General features: G+C 40.7%; 1 protein-coding gene across 1 annotated transcript in view; it reads left to right on the top strand.

Moving 5' to 3' along the window:
• The window catches only part of SCN11A (sodium voltage-gated channel alpha subunit 11), an 81561-nt gene extending 70556 nt beyond the window's left edge, over positions 1–11005 (top strand). Inside the window, exons 25-26 of the mRNA XM_061395970.1 lie at positions 2757–3027; positions 9496–11005. Of these exons, the coding sequence (XP_061251954.1) occupies positions 2757–3027; positions 9496–10526 (1302 nt within the window). The 3' untranslated portion in view covers positions 10527–11005. The remainder of the gene's footprint in view (positions 1–2756; positions 3028–9495) is intronic.
• Positions 11006–12277: the final 1272 nt, after the last annotated feature.

Here is a 12277-nt window from a genome sequence, read left to right as displayed (position 1 = left end):
TGACAACCCGTTGCAGTATTCTTGCCTGGCTGGGAAAATCCCATGGACAGAGGAGCCTGGCAGGCTATAGTCCATGGGGTTGCAAAGAGTTGGACGTGACTGAGCACACAACACACCTACTGCACTGGACATGTTAGAAGGCAAGAGATGGACTTGAAGTGGACATGGACTGCTTTCCCACAAGGCTGCTGCCACCTCCATTCCTAACTATCTGTTATAGCTTGTTTGTTGCATGTCTCATCAGGGAGTAGGTGTGACCCCAGAGACATTCCTGCATGGCTCTCCAATCATGGCTTCACAATGGGTGATTCCAACAACCAAATGCAACTCAGTTAATTCCAAGCATTTATCTTAAACTCTGTATTCCAGAGAGCAGTGTTGCATGAGGTAAACCCAAAACCGTATCCCCTGGTGTCTGAATTTGAGCTTAGACTTTGAATCAGCTGTTAGCCCTTAACTGGGCTTCCACGGTGGTACAAATGGTAAAAACTTCGCCTGCCAATGAAGGAGACGCAAGAGACATGAGTCCAGTCCCTGGGTCAAGAAGATACCCTGGAGAAGGAAATGGTACTCCACTCCAGTATTCTTGCCTGTGAAATCCTATGGGCAGAGGAGCCTGGTAGGCCCCAGTCCACAGGATCACGAAGAGTCAGACACGCCTGAGCATGTTATAGTCTAGACACGCTAGCCCTTAACTCCCCATAGATTTTTTTTTTGATTTCTAAAATCTACATAATATCTTTTGACCTTTGGAGTAGCAACTGCATAGAGAGGGAAGTACAGCTGTTTTAACCTGAGAAGTGATGGATATTCTTTCCAGCAGAAGGACCAAGGGATCTGGAATCATTTCTACCTAAAGCATTCTCACAAGATAGCTTCATTACAGGCTTTAAAAATTATCCTGAGGTATAGAAGTCACTGTAAAATGACATAGAATGTATGTAGAATACATTAAAATACATAGAATGTATCTTAAAATAACATAGATCCTCTACCACATTTGGTAGCTTATATTTTTAATTTTCTCTATTTTCTCAATATTAGAGTTGAACTGTAAGGTCAGTGCTTACCATGCCCTTACATTTATTCTCAGCCCTTATTCTGCTTTCTTGGAGAGCATCCTTAAAAGTATCTTTTCTCCAGGTCCTTTCTGACTTCTACGATGCATTCTCACATAGGAAATGCATTTGACTTTCAAGTTTCTTCTCCAGACTCCTTGATAAAAGGTTTAGAGCTCCTGGAGCAAAGTTTGAAAGACATCAGCTTACATGTAATATCCTTCTACTGCTGTTCCAACCCTTTTTCTTCTCATTGCCCTTGCTCTCCCATAGTGACAGCATTCACTCTCTTGATGTTAGTTCATATCAGTACTGATGCCATAGAACTCCACATTTGCTTTCCAGCTCTCTGCCTGAGCTCCAGACCTGTACCTCTACCTGCCCATGTCCCTTGGATGTTCCACTGGGCACCTCAAATTCCAGTGTGCCCAGGACACATCCATCATCTCCACCCGCCAAACTCCTCATCTGCTGTTCTCCAGTTGATTGAATGCACCACCAAGCAGAAATTATAACCTCAGCCTTAACTTTCCCATAACCTACTCCATTAGGACGCTCTTGGACTCCTGCTTCTTATTCCATATTAGTTCTTAAACCTAAAAACTCATGTCTTTCTCTACTGTTACCACCACAAAACATCATCTTTTGCCCGGATTACCCTAACAGATGCCTGGGACTATAAAGATGAATTCTTAGGGGTCTGTGCATTTTCTAAAAAGAACACTATGTGCATACTTTGATTAAATGATATATAATATGAAATAATCTAATATATACATATGGTACATATATATATATTATACATAAACAACCAATGTATAGTCGAGAATGCCATACGATATCAGTGTCTGAGTTTGTGCTAAAGAACAGTTTCCACTTAAGCAAACAACAGAGTCATGCCTTATAGAGATTAGATTAAAGGAAATAGTGGAATAGTTGAGTCACTGCACTGCACATGGTAGACAAGGCATGCAAACTTGAGTTAGAACCTGTAATAGAGCAATCAGCACACCTTTACCTGGGAGCAGGTCATCCATGTACGAAACAATATGCAAGTTCACCACCAGTACTCATGTGAAATAATCAGTTTTTCTGTTTCCAATTTTAGTAATCACTGGATCAGAATCCCATTTATCTAGCCTTATCGTCAAGTGAACAAGAATTAGAAAATTGGCTTTCAAGAATTGCTTGAATACAGAGTTTTGCTTAAGTATAAGGTCTGATTATTCTAAACTGACAAATGGAGGCTTGGAGATGTTAATTCTGTCTTGTCCAGCAAAAGTATGTGAGCAAGTATCCTCTGCATTAATATTATTAAAGTCAAAATACAGACATAGGTGAAATATACAGACCAAAGTTCATTTTTTTATGATTAAACCCAACATGAGCTGTTTTATTTCAACAAAAACAAATCACCCACCACATCAAAGTTATATTGTTACTAAAAATGTACGTATTTATTTAGTTTCAAAATGAAATTAAAGCTATATGCCTGCACTTTAAAACCAGTTTCTAATTAAATTTAATGAAATTAAATGAAAAATATCTATTAGAAGAATTTCTTGCCCTTTAAAAGTGTACATTTTCCAAGAAACTAATTGTAAGAGAGGACAAATGCTATTGTATATGCCTTTTAATGTATGTGATTTCATTCCTACAACTCCAAGTGATTTATGATTCCTTTTTCTTTTTCCTCAGAACAAATGCCAAGGCTTTGTGTTTGACCTCGTCACACACCAGGTCTTTGACATCATTATCATCATCCTCATTCTCCTCAACATGCTTAGCATGATGGCTGAAACACATAAGCAGTCGGAGACCATGAAACATTTACTTGAGTGTCTCAACTTGGCCTTTGTGGTCATCTTTGCAATTGAGTGTTTCATCAAAATCTTTGCTTTGAGGCAATACTACTTCGCCAATGGCTGGAATTTATTTGATTGTGTGATCGTGCTCCTTTCTATTGTTAGTAAGTAAAACTGGCAACCAGAGGGGCTTTAGTCTGAGAGCAAGAAGTAAACTTGTAAGTCTTATCATTTGGAATTTTCTCCAGAGTAGCCACAGAGCATAAAATTAAATTTAATGTGGTTTTTGGGGAAAAAAAAAAAAAATAGATGAATAAATGCCATTCTCTTTGGGGAGTTGCTAGAAAATACAGAGTATTTCCACTCCCTTGATTATCTACACAATTGAAACAGAGTTAAGTAATTATGTGGATCATTTATTCAATGGGGATAGATGAAATTAAGATGACTTAGAAGTTTTTGTGGGGCTACCTGCTTTATCCAGGGAATTGAGTCAAAGTTCCATTTTCTTCTACAACTATAAGGCCTAAAGAGCATTTCTTGTTTTAAGGATTTGGCATTTAGTTTCCATGTTTTTCCCTAGTTCAAAATCCTTCTGGATGTCAGATCACAATTACTAGGCCCCAGTGACATTGCTGGGCCTTCCTGTACCTCCTCCTTATAGAGGGCCTCCGTGGCTCAACCTGGATGGGGCTTGCAAGAGTGTGTCATAAGGACAAACAGTGCTTTTCTTTTTTCTGTATCTCATGTTAACTTAAATTATAGTGGAAACGACATAGTGTGTCAACTGCTTGGGTTTCACTCACCAACTAGCTTCACTCTATAATTGCTATATTTTTCTTAACTGTGCACAGAAATTAACCTTAAGGTTTATAGAAGAAGAATAGGGAGAAAAAGAGGGTTATTGCCATACACCTTTTCATGAAACATGTACACACACATGCACATACATTAACTTCGAAGGTAAATTCTTCATGACTAAGCTATGAGGTTTTACTCTGGGTTTTTGAAGTCTGCTTTAATTAAACTGATAATTTAACTATAATTGCGTAAAACTGCCTATGGGTTTTTCTCATTGTTCAAAGAGCATGAAGGCAGTGAAAACGGATTTCACAAGTGGAAGCTTCTGTTTTATCTCAGAAAGGATGCAATAAACAGATATGCTGGATCAAAATATTTTGGTTCTTAACATGATAGCAGCAATCCAGATGTTTCAGGGACCAAGAAAATGGTACAGTTCATAGTCTGTTCTACTTTTTAGCCATGGAAACTTATGTAGATAAAGTTTAGTAATAAATCTTTCAACATGCTTATGGTTAGTTCAGTTCAGTTCAGTAGCTCAGTTGTGTCCGACTCTTTGCAACCCCATGAACTGCAGCACGCCAGGCCTCCCTGTCCATCACCAACTTCCGGAGTTCACTCAAACTCACATCCATCGAGTTGGTGATGCCATCCAGCCATCTCATCCTCTGTCATCCCCTTTTCCTCCTGCCCCCAATCTCTCTCAGCATCAGAGTCTTTTCCAATGAGTCAACTCTTCGCATGAGGTGGTCAAAGTACTAGAGTTTCAGCTTCAGCATCATTCTTCCAAAGAACACCCAGGGCTGATCTCCTTTAGAATGGACTGGTTGGATCTCCTTGCAGTCCAAGGGACTCTCAAGAGTCTTCTCCAACACCACAGTTCAAAAACATCAATTCTTCAGCGCTCAGTTTTCTTCACAGTCCAACTCTCACATCCATACATGACCACAGGAAAAACCATAGCCTTGACTAGACAGACCTTTGTTGGCAAAGTAATGTCTCTGCTTTATAATATGCTATCTAGGTTGGTCATAGCTTTCCTTCCAAGGTTAAGTAGACTGTTAATCTTTATTAGTCAGTTTCAAGCACAAGTCCTGGTGAAATTGACAGCAGCAATAAAGTTAGAAAATGAGTCTGGGGCAACCATCTGAGCACTTAAAGAGCTCTTCCTCCAACATTCAGAGAGCAGCTCATTCATTCCACTATTTGCTGAACTTTTTCCAGGCAGTGCCAGGCATCGTAGAGCTCACAGTAACTGAAGGAGGTCGCCATTACCCCTACCATACAGCCTATAGCCTACCATGGAGACTGAAGACTCTAGGACAGGGCTGCCTCAGGTCAAACTACAGGCACAGCCCCTCCCATCAGCAGAAAATTGGATTAAAGATTAACTGAGCAAGGTACAGCCCTCCCAAGCAAGGCCCAGTTTTCCCTGAAGCCAGTCCCTCCTATCAGGAAGCTTGCACAAACTCTTACCCTCATCCCTCAGAGGGCAGACAGAATGAAAACCACAATCACAGAAAACTAACCAAAATGATCACATGGATCACAGCCTTGTATAACTCAATGAAACTATGAGCCATGCTGTGTAGGGCCACCCAAGACGAATGAGTCATGGTGAGTTCTAACAAAACGTGGTCCACTGGAGAAGGGAATGGCAAATCACTTCAGCATTCTTGCCTTGAGAACCCCACGAACGGTATGAAAAGGCAGAAAGATACGACACTGAAAGATTAAACACTCACCCCACCCCTAGGTGTCCAATATGCTACTGGAGAGGAGTGGAGAAATAGCTCCAGAAGGAATGAAGAGGCTTAGCCAGAGCGGAAATGATGCCCAGTTGTGGTTGTGTCTGGTGGTGAAAGTAAAGTCTGGTGCTGTAAAGACCAATGTTGCATAGGAACCTGGAACATTAGGTCCATGAATCAAGGTAAATCGGAAGTGGTCAAACAGGAGATGGCAAGAGTCAACATTGACATTTTAGGAATCAATGAACTAAAATGGACCAGAGTGGGCAAATTTAATTCAGATGACCATTATATCTGCAACTGTGGGCAAGAATCCCTTAGACAAAATGGGGTAGCCCTCAAAGTCAACAAAAGTGTCTGAAATGCACTACTTGGGTGCATTCTCAAAAATGACAGAATAATCTCTGTTCGTTTCCAAGGCAAACTGTTCAACATGACAGTAATCCAAGTCTGTGCCCTAACCACTATGCTGAAGAGTATAAAGTTGAATGTTTCTATGAAGACCTACAAGACCTTCTAGAACTAACATCAAAAAAGATGTCCTTTTCATCACAGGGGACTGGAATGCAAAAGTAGGAAGTCAAGAGATACCTGGAGTGACAGGTAAGTTTGACCTCAGAGTACAAAATGAAGCAGGGAAAAGACTAACAGAGTTTTTCCAAGAGAATGCTCTGGTGATAGCAAACACCCTTTTCCAACAACACAAGAGACGACTGTACACATGGACATCACCAGATGGTCAATACTGAAATTAGGTTGATTATATTCTTTGTAAGCTGAAGATGGAGAAGCTCTATATCATCAGCAAAAACAAGACTGGGAGCTAACTGTGGCTCAGATCATAAGCTCCTTATTGTAAAATTCAGACTTAAATTGAAGTAAGTAGGGAAAACTACTAGACCATTCAGGTATGACCTAAATCAAATCCCTTATGATTAAACAGTGAAAGTGACAAATAGATTCAAGGGATTAGATCTGACAGACGGAGTGCCTGAAGAACTATGGACAGAGATTTGTAACATTGTACAGGAGGCAGTGATCAAAACCATCCCCAAGAAAAAGAAATGCAACAAGGCAAAATGGTTGTCTGAGGAGGCCTTACAAATAGTTGAGAAGAGAAGCGAAAGACAAAGGAGAAATGGAAAGATATATCCATCTGAATTCAGAGTTCCAAAGAATAGCAATGAGAGATAAGACAGCCTTCCTAAGTGATCAATGCAAAAAAATAGAGGAAAACAACAGAATGGGAAAGACTAGAGATCTCTTTAAGAAAATTAGAGATACCAAGGGAACATTTCATGCAAAGATGGGCACAATAAAGGAAAGAAATGGTATGGACCTAACAGAAGCAGAAGAGATTAAGAAGAGGTGGCAAGAATACACAGAAGAACTATACAAAAAAGAGCTTCGTGGCACAGATAGCCATGATGGTGTGATCATCATCTAGCGCCAGACATCCTGGAGTCCGAAGTCAAATAGGCCTTAGGAAGCATTACTACAAACAGGAGATGGCAAGTTTGATTACTACAAACAAAGCTAATGGGGGTGATGGAATTCTGTCTGAGCTATTTCAAATCCTAAAAGATGATGCTATGAAAGTGCTGTACTCAATGTGTCAGCAAATTTGGAAAACTCAACTGTGGCCCCAGGACTGGAAAAGGTCAGTTTTCATTCCAATCCCAAAGAAGGGCAATGTCAAAGAACATTCAAACTACCATACAATTACACTCATTTTACATGTTAGCAAGGTTATACTTAAAATCCTTCAAGCTAGGCTCCAGCAGTACATGAACTGAGAACTTCTAGGTGTAAAACTGGGTTTAGAAGTCAGAGGAATCAGAGATCAAATTGCCAACATCTGTTGAATCATAGAAAAAGCAGGTGAATTCTGGAAAAATATCTACTTCTGCTTCACTGACTACGCTAAAACCTTTGACTCTGAGGATCATAACAAATTGTAGACAACTCTACAAGAGATAGGAGTACCAGACCACCTCACCTGCCTCCTGGGAAACCTGTATGCAGGTCAAGAAGCAACAGTTAGAACCGGACATGGACTGCTTCAAAAGGAATACGTTGAGGCTGTACATTGTCACCCTGTTTATTTAACTTATATGCAGAGTACACCATGTGAAATGCTGGGCTGTGAAGCACAGCTGGAATCAAAATTGCCTTGAGAAATATCTGTAACTTCAGATATGCAAATGATACCACCTTAATGGCAGAAAGTGAACAGAAACTAAAGAGCCTCTCGAAGGTGAGAGAAGAGAGAGAAAAAGTTGACTTAAGAATTCAACATTCAGAAAATGAAGATCATGGCATCTAGTCCCATAACTTCATGCCAAATAGATGGGGGGAAAATGAAGACAACGACAGACTTTATTTTCTTGGGCTCACAAATCACTGCAGATAGTGACTGCTACCATGAAATTAAAAGATACTTGCTCCTTGGAAGAAAAGCTATGACAAAACTACACAGCGTATTAAAAAGCAGAGACATCACTTTGCTGACAAAGGTCCTTATAGTCAAAACTATGGTTTTTCCAGTAGTCATGTATGCATTTGAGAGTTGGACCATAAAGAGGGCTGAGTGCTGAAGAATTGATGCTTTTGAACTATGGTGCTGGAGAAGACTCTAGAGAGTCTCTTGGACAGCCAGGAGATCAAACCAGTCAATTCTAAATGAAATCAACCCTGAACTTTCATTGGAAGGACTGATGCTGAAGCTGAAGCTCCAGTACTTTGGCCACCTGATTCAAATAGCTGACTCATTGGAAAAGACCCTAATGCTGGGAAAGATTGAAGGCAGGAGGAGAAGCGGGTGACATAGGATGAGATAGTTGGATGACATCACCAACTTAATGGACATGAGTTTGAGCAAACTCTGGGAGATAGTGAAGGACAGGCATGCTGCAGGAGTCACAAAGTATTGGACACAACTGAGTGAACAACAACAAAATTAAGACCTACCACATTAAGGAATCAGAAAAAGAGAAATTAATTGAACCCCAAATCACTTGCTACATGAAAGAACTGAGCTCACAGGAAAGACAAATTACTGTGAGCTTGATTACTCAAAGAAATATGCACAGAGGAGGGACTTCCTCCAGTTGTTGCTGAAATGGTAAAAATTCCACATCTCAAAAAAAGTGGCTGTCCACATCTCTAATGACCTTAGAGGATCCTCAGAGGAAGAACAAGGCCCTGTGTATATGAGGCAAGCATGTTCAAGCCATTCTGTAATATTTGGATCAAAATGTGTGTTGTTTTAAATTCTTGTATCACTTGCTTGCAGAGCAAGCAATGAGAAAACAGGATGTTTTAGGCCAAATATTCAGCAGTCTGCAGAAACTTCTGCTTGAGATGCCACTTCTGGGATATTTACAATAACAGAGAAACTGTCTCTGATTTATTCCCGTAGCTTTTTGAGTTTGGACTTCCAGAAGTCCTTGGAATGAGTGTATTGACAAGCATCACAACACTACCTTCTTTCTCTAGCTCTGTCCTTGCCTATAGCAGGCTGTGTTCAAATTCCTCTAAAGTAAGAAACTGTTTGTTTAAGAAACCTTGGGGTTAGGGGTGTACAACTTCCACTGATAGCTCACACTCAAGCCAGCCTTCAGTAGAAGAAATTTCTCTTCGCATTCTAATCTAAATGACTTCTTCAATAGTTTATATGTTTTCCATTCTATGTATATAATAAATATGGAAAACTGTTATATTTGCTACCCCATGCATGATTTTAAATGCCCAACATAGATGATAATGTATTTCAAGTCCATTAGGTAACTTACAAAATAGTAATAAACTACATTTTATTTATTTTCTTTGAAGGGTCTTCTTAGATGTCCTGTCCCATCTAAATTCCTATCTAAATTGTATGAACCTTGAAAATTGCTCTCCAGTTTAAGGCACATATATATTTTTTCCCTGATGTGGGTAAAAAAAATTCTTAATTTTGTACATAAGCTGAAAAGTAATGGTAAAAAGTTGATCTCACTCAGATTGAAAGCAGGAGAGACAGGCTATGTCTAAAATCAATCTGTCTGCTGGAAATTCATTGACCCTCCTCCTTGTCTTCAGGTTCCGTGGTTTCTGCCTTGAAAACCCAGGCCCAGATTCCTTTCCCTCCAACACTGTTCAGAATGGTTCGCTTGGTTCGGATTGGCCGAATCCTGAGACTTGTTCGAGCAGCACGAAGAATCAGAACTCTGCTTTTTGCTCTGATGATGTCCCTGCCCTCTCTATTTAATATTGGTCTTCTCCTCTTTCTGGTTATGTTTATTTATGCCATTTTTGGTATGAACTCTTTTCGAAAAGTGAAGGAAGAGTCTGGAATCGATGACATCTTCAACTTCCAAACTTTTACAAGCAGCATGCTCTGCCTCTTCCAGATAACCACGACAGCAGGCTGGGATGCCCTCCTCAGCCCCATGTTGAAATCAAACAAGTCCTGTGACCCCAAGACAGAGAGCTGCCACCTCTCTACCATAGCCATAATCTACTTCGTCACTTATATCATCATCTCCTCTCTCATTGTGGTCAACATGTATATTGCTGTGATTTTAGAAAACTTCAATGTAGCCACTGAAGAAAGTGAGGACCCTTTGGGTGAAGATGACTTTGAAATGTTCTACGAAGTCTGGGAAAAGTTTGACCCAGAAGCAACACAATTTATCAAATATTCTGCCCTTTCTGACTTTGCTGATGCCCTTCCTGAGCCTCTGCGTGTGGCAAAGCCAAATAAATACCAATTTTTAGTCATGGACTTGCCAATGGTGAGTGGAGAGCGTCTCCATTGCTTGGATATTCTCTTCGCTTTCACCACGAGAGTACTTGGTGAGTCCAGTGGCCTGGATAGCATGAAAGCAGCAATAGAAGAGAAGTTCATGGAGGCCAACCCTTTCAAGAAGTTATATGAACCCATAGTCACCACCACCAAAAGGAATGAAGAGGAAAGATGTGCTGCTGCTGTTATTCAAAAGGCCTTTCGAAAGTACATGCTGAAGACCAGGTGTACCTTGAAAGACAGGCCTCATTCAACCCTCCAGACACTCTCCAATGGAGACTTACCCAGCTCTGGGGTGGCCGAGGGCAAGGTCCATTATGACTGAGCCCCACACCTCCACCCATACCTCACAGCCTCCAAGCCTTGACTCTGGCCTCTGAGCTCCAAGCCATCCACAGCTGTGTACAAACAAGTGAACTCTTCGAACTCGCCATTCCATTTTTTTTTTTTTTCCTGGCTAAAAGAAAATACTTTAGAGTTCACATCAAAGGATTCTTATAGAGATAAGGGTGCCTGACTATTACTACCAGTACAGTTTTAACAAAGAAAAAGACACTAGAAAGGTCTATAGAAGACATACTAATGTGAGGATTGAAGCACAGTTCAAATTATGTCAAAAGAATAAGAAACAAAAAACACATTAAAGTTTTAAATCATGTTTCCCATGTGTTCCTGAGTACTGTGTCCAATGCCTTTGTCAGATGTTTTCCCCAGTAAAAGTATGTGGCTTATCACATGTAGCTCTTTTGCATGCTAAGTGAGAATTCAAAACCTGCCAATAAATACTCATTGCAGATTTTTTTAGCCAATGTTGAATATTTTGAGTTTATTTCAAACCTAAAAGCACGATCATGATTTGTGTCAGTTACTACCCTATCTTTCACTTGCTGCAATATCTGTTATATATATGTGGGGAAAAAATAAATAAATAAAGCTTTCAGTTTGCATTTCATTTGGATAATACACTAAAAATTCTTTTGTTTGGTGCTTGTGTGAGTAGTGATTTAAATGTGGTACCTAAGTTGGAATTAAAGGCAATAGCCAGTGGTGTGCTGATAAGTGCATAATAATTGCTCTTCAGGAAAAAAGAAACAAGCCATGATTTGTAGTGTTTACTGATTTCTGTGGTGAATATTCCCTTCATGACCAATTTCAAGCTACCAACATGATGTTTCTGAATGTAGAGTTGGGAAAGATGTCCACAGTCAGTTCTCGTGAGCTGCCTGGAGCTGGCTGAGCACACCATTGACTGGAACCAGTAAGACAGTCTCACTTCCGGTGAAATATCTGCAGTGGGCACCTCGGATGGAGAGTGCACCCCACTTAGCACAACAGCTGGACCCCAGGGCAGGGGAGCCATAAGACATAATGGTTAGCCAGAGACCTCAGTCATTTGATGAGCCCTACATTCAGTTCTGGCTGAATATATGCATGAAACACAGCCCAGAGAACAACCAAGTCGATCAGAAGGGCCTGGCCCCAGGAGTAGCCCAGGACCTCCCTAAAAACTGGAGATGCCCAGAGGCCAAGCAAGACATTAGCTGGACTGGGGGCAAAGAACTACAGTGTAATAATCTAGACTCAGACGGAAATCCCACAGAAATAGCCCTGGAATCCTGTATCTCTGACAGGCCAGAGGAGGTGATGTGTCTGTCAGCAGCCTGGAGTCTGAGCCCTGAGCCTCTGCACTGCCTCTCACTGTCCAGTGGAGGTAAGGCCAATGCTGGATGCGTGGCATATTAAGAGGGAACTTATTTTTAATGTACACAAGATCTAATCATGACTCAATGTATTCATGTCCAGGGCCTAAATTTTTTGAGTTTTGTAGGCAGCCTTGTGCTCTGGAGCACTGGTAAAAGTAGCAACATCATTATCTAATCATTATCAACATCTAATAAACTTAGCATTTGCTGTAGGTCAGACACTGACTAAGCATTTGCCATGCATAATCTCACCTGTTCCTTACAATAAGCCAGGGTGTGTGCAGTCACTCACCAGGTGGAGCCCAGGCATCTGTGCCATACTGGGGCAGAGGAGTGTTTGTTCCCAGAGCTAGGGCACTTTTGAGATAGGGCC

Source organism: Bos javanicus, chromosome 22 (genome assembly GCF_032452875.1).
Source record: "Bos javanicus breed banteng chromosome 22, ARS-OSU_banteng_1.0, whole genome shotgun sequence".
Classification (NCBI taxonomy): domain Eukaryota; kingdom Metazoa; phylum Chordata; class Mammalia; order Artiodactyla; family Bovidae; genus Bos; species Bos javanicus.
The sequence above is the reverse complement of the archived record's forward strand: the minus strand, read 5'-3'. Positions and strand labels throughout refer to the sequence as shown.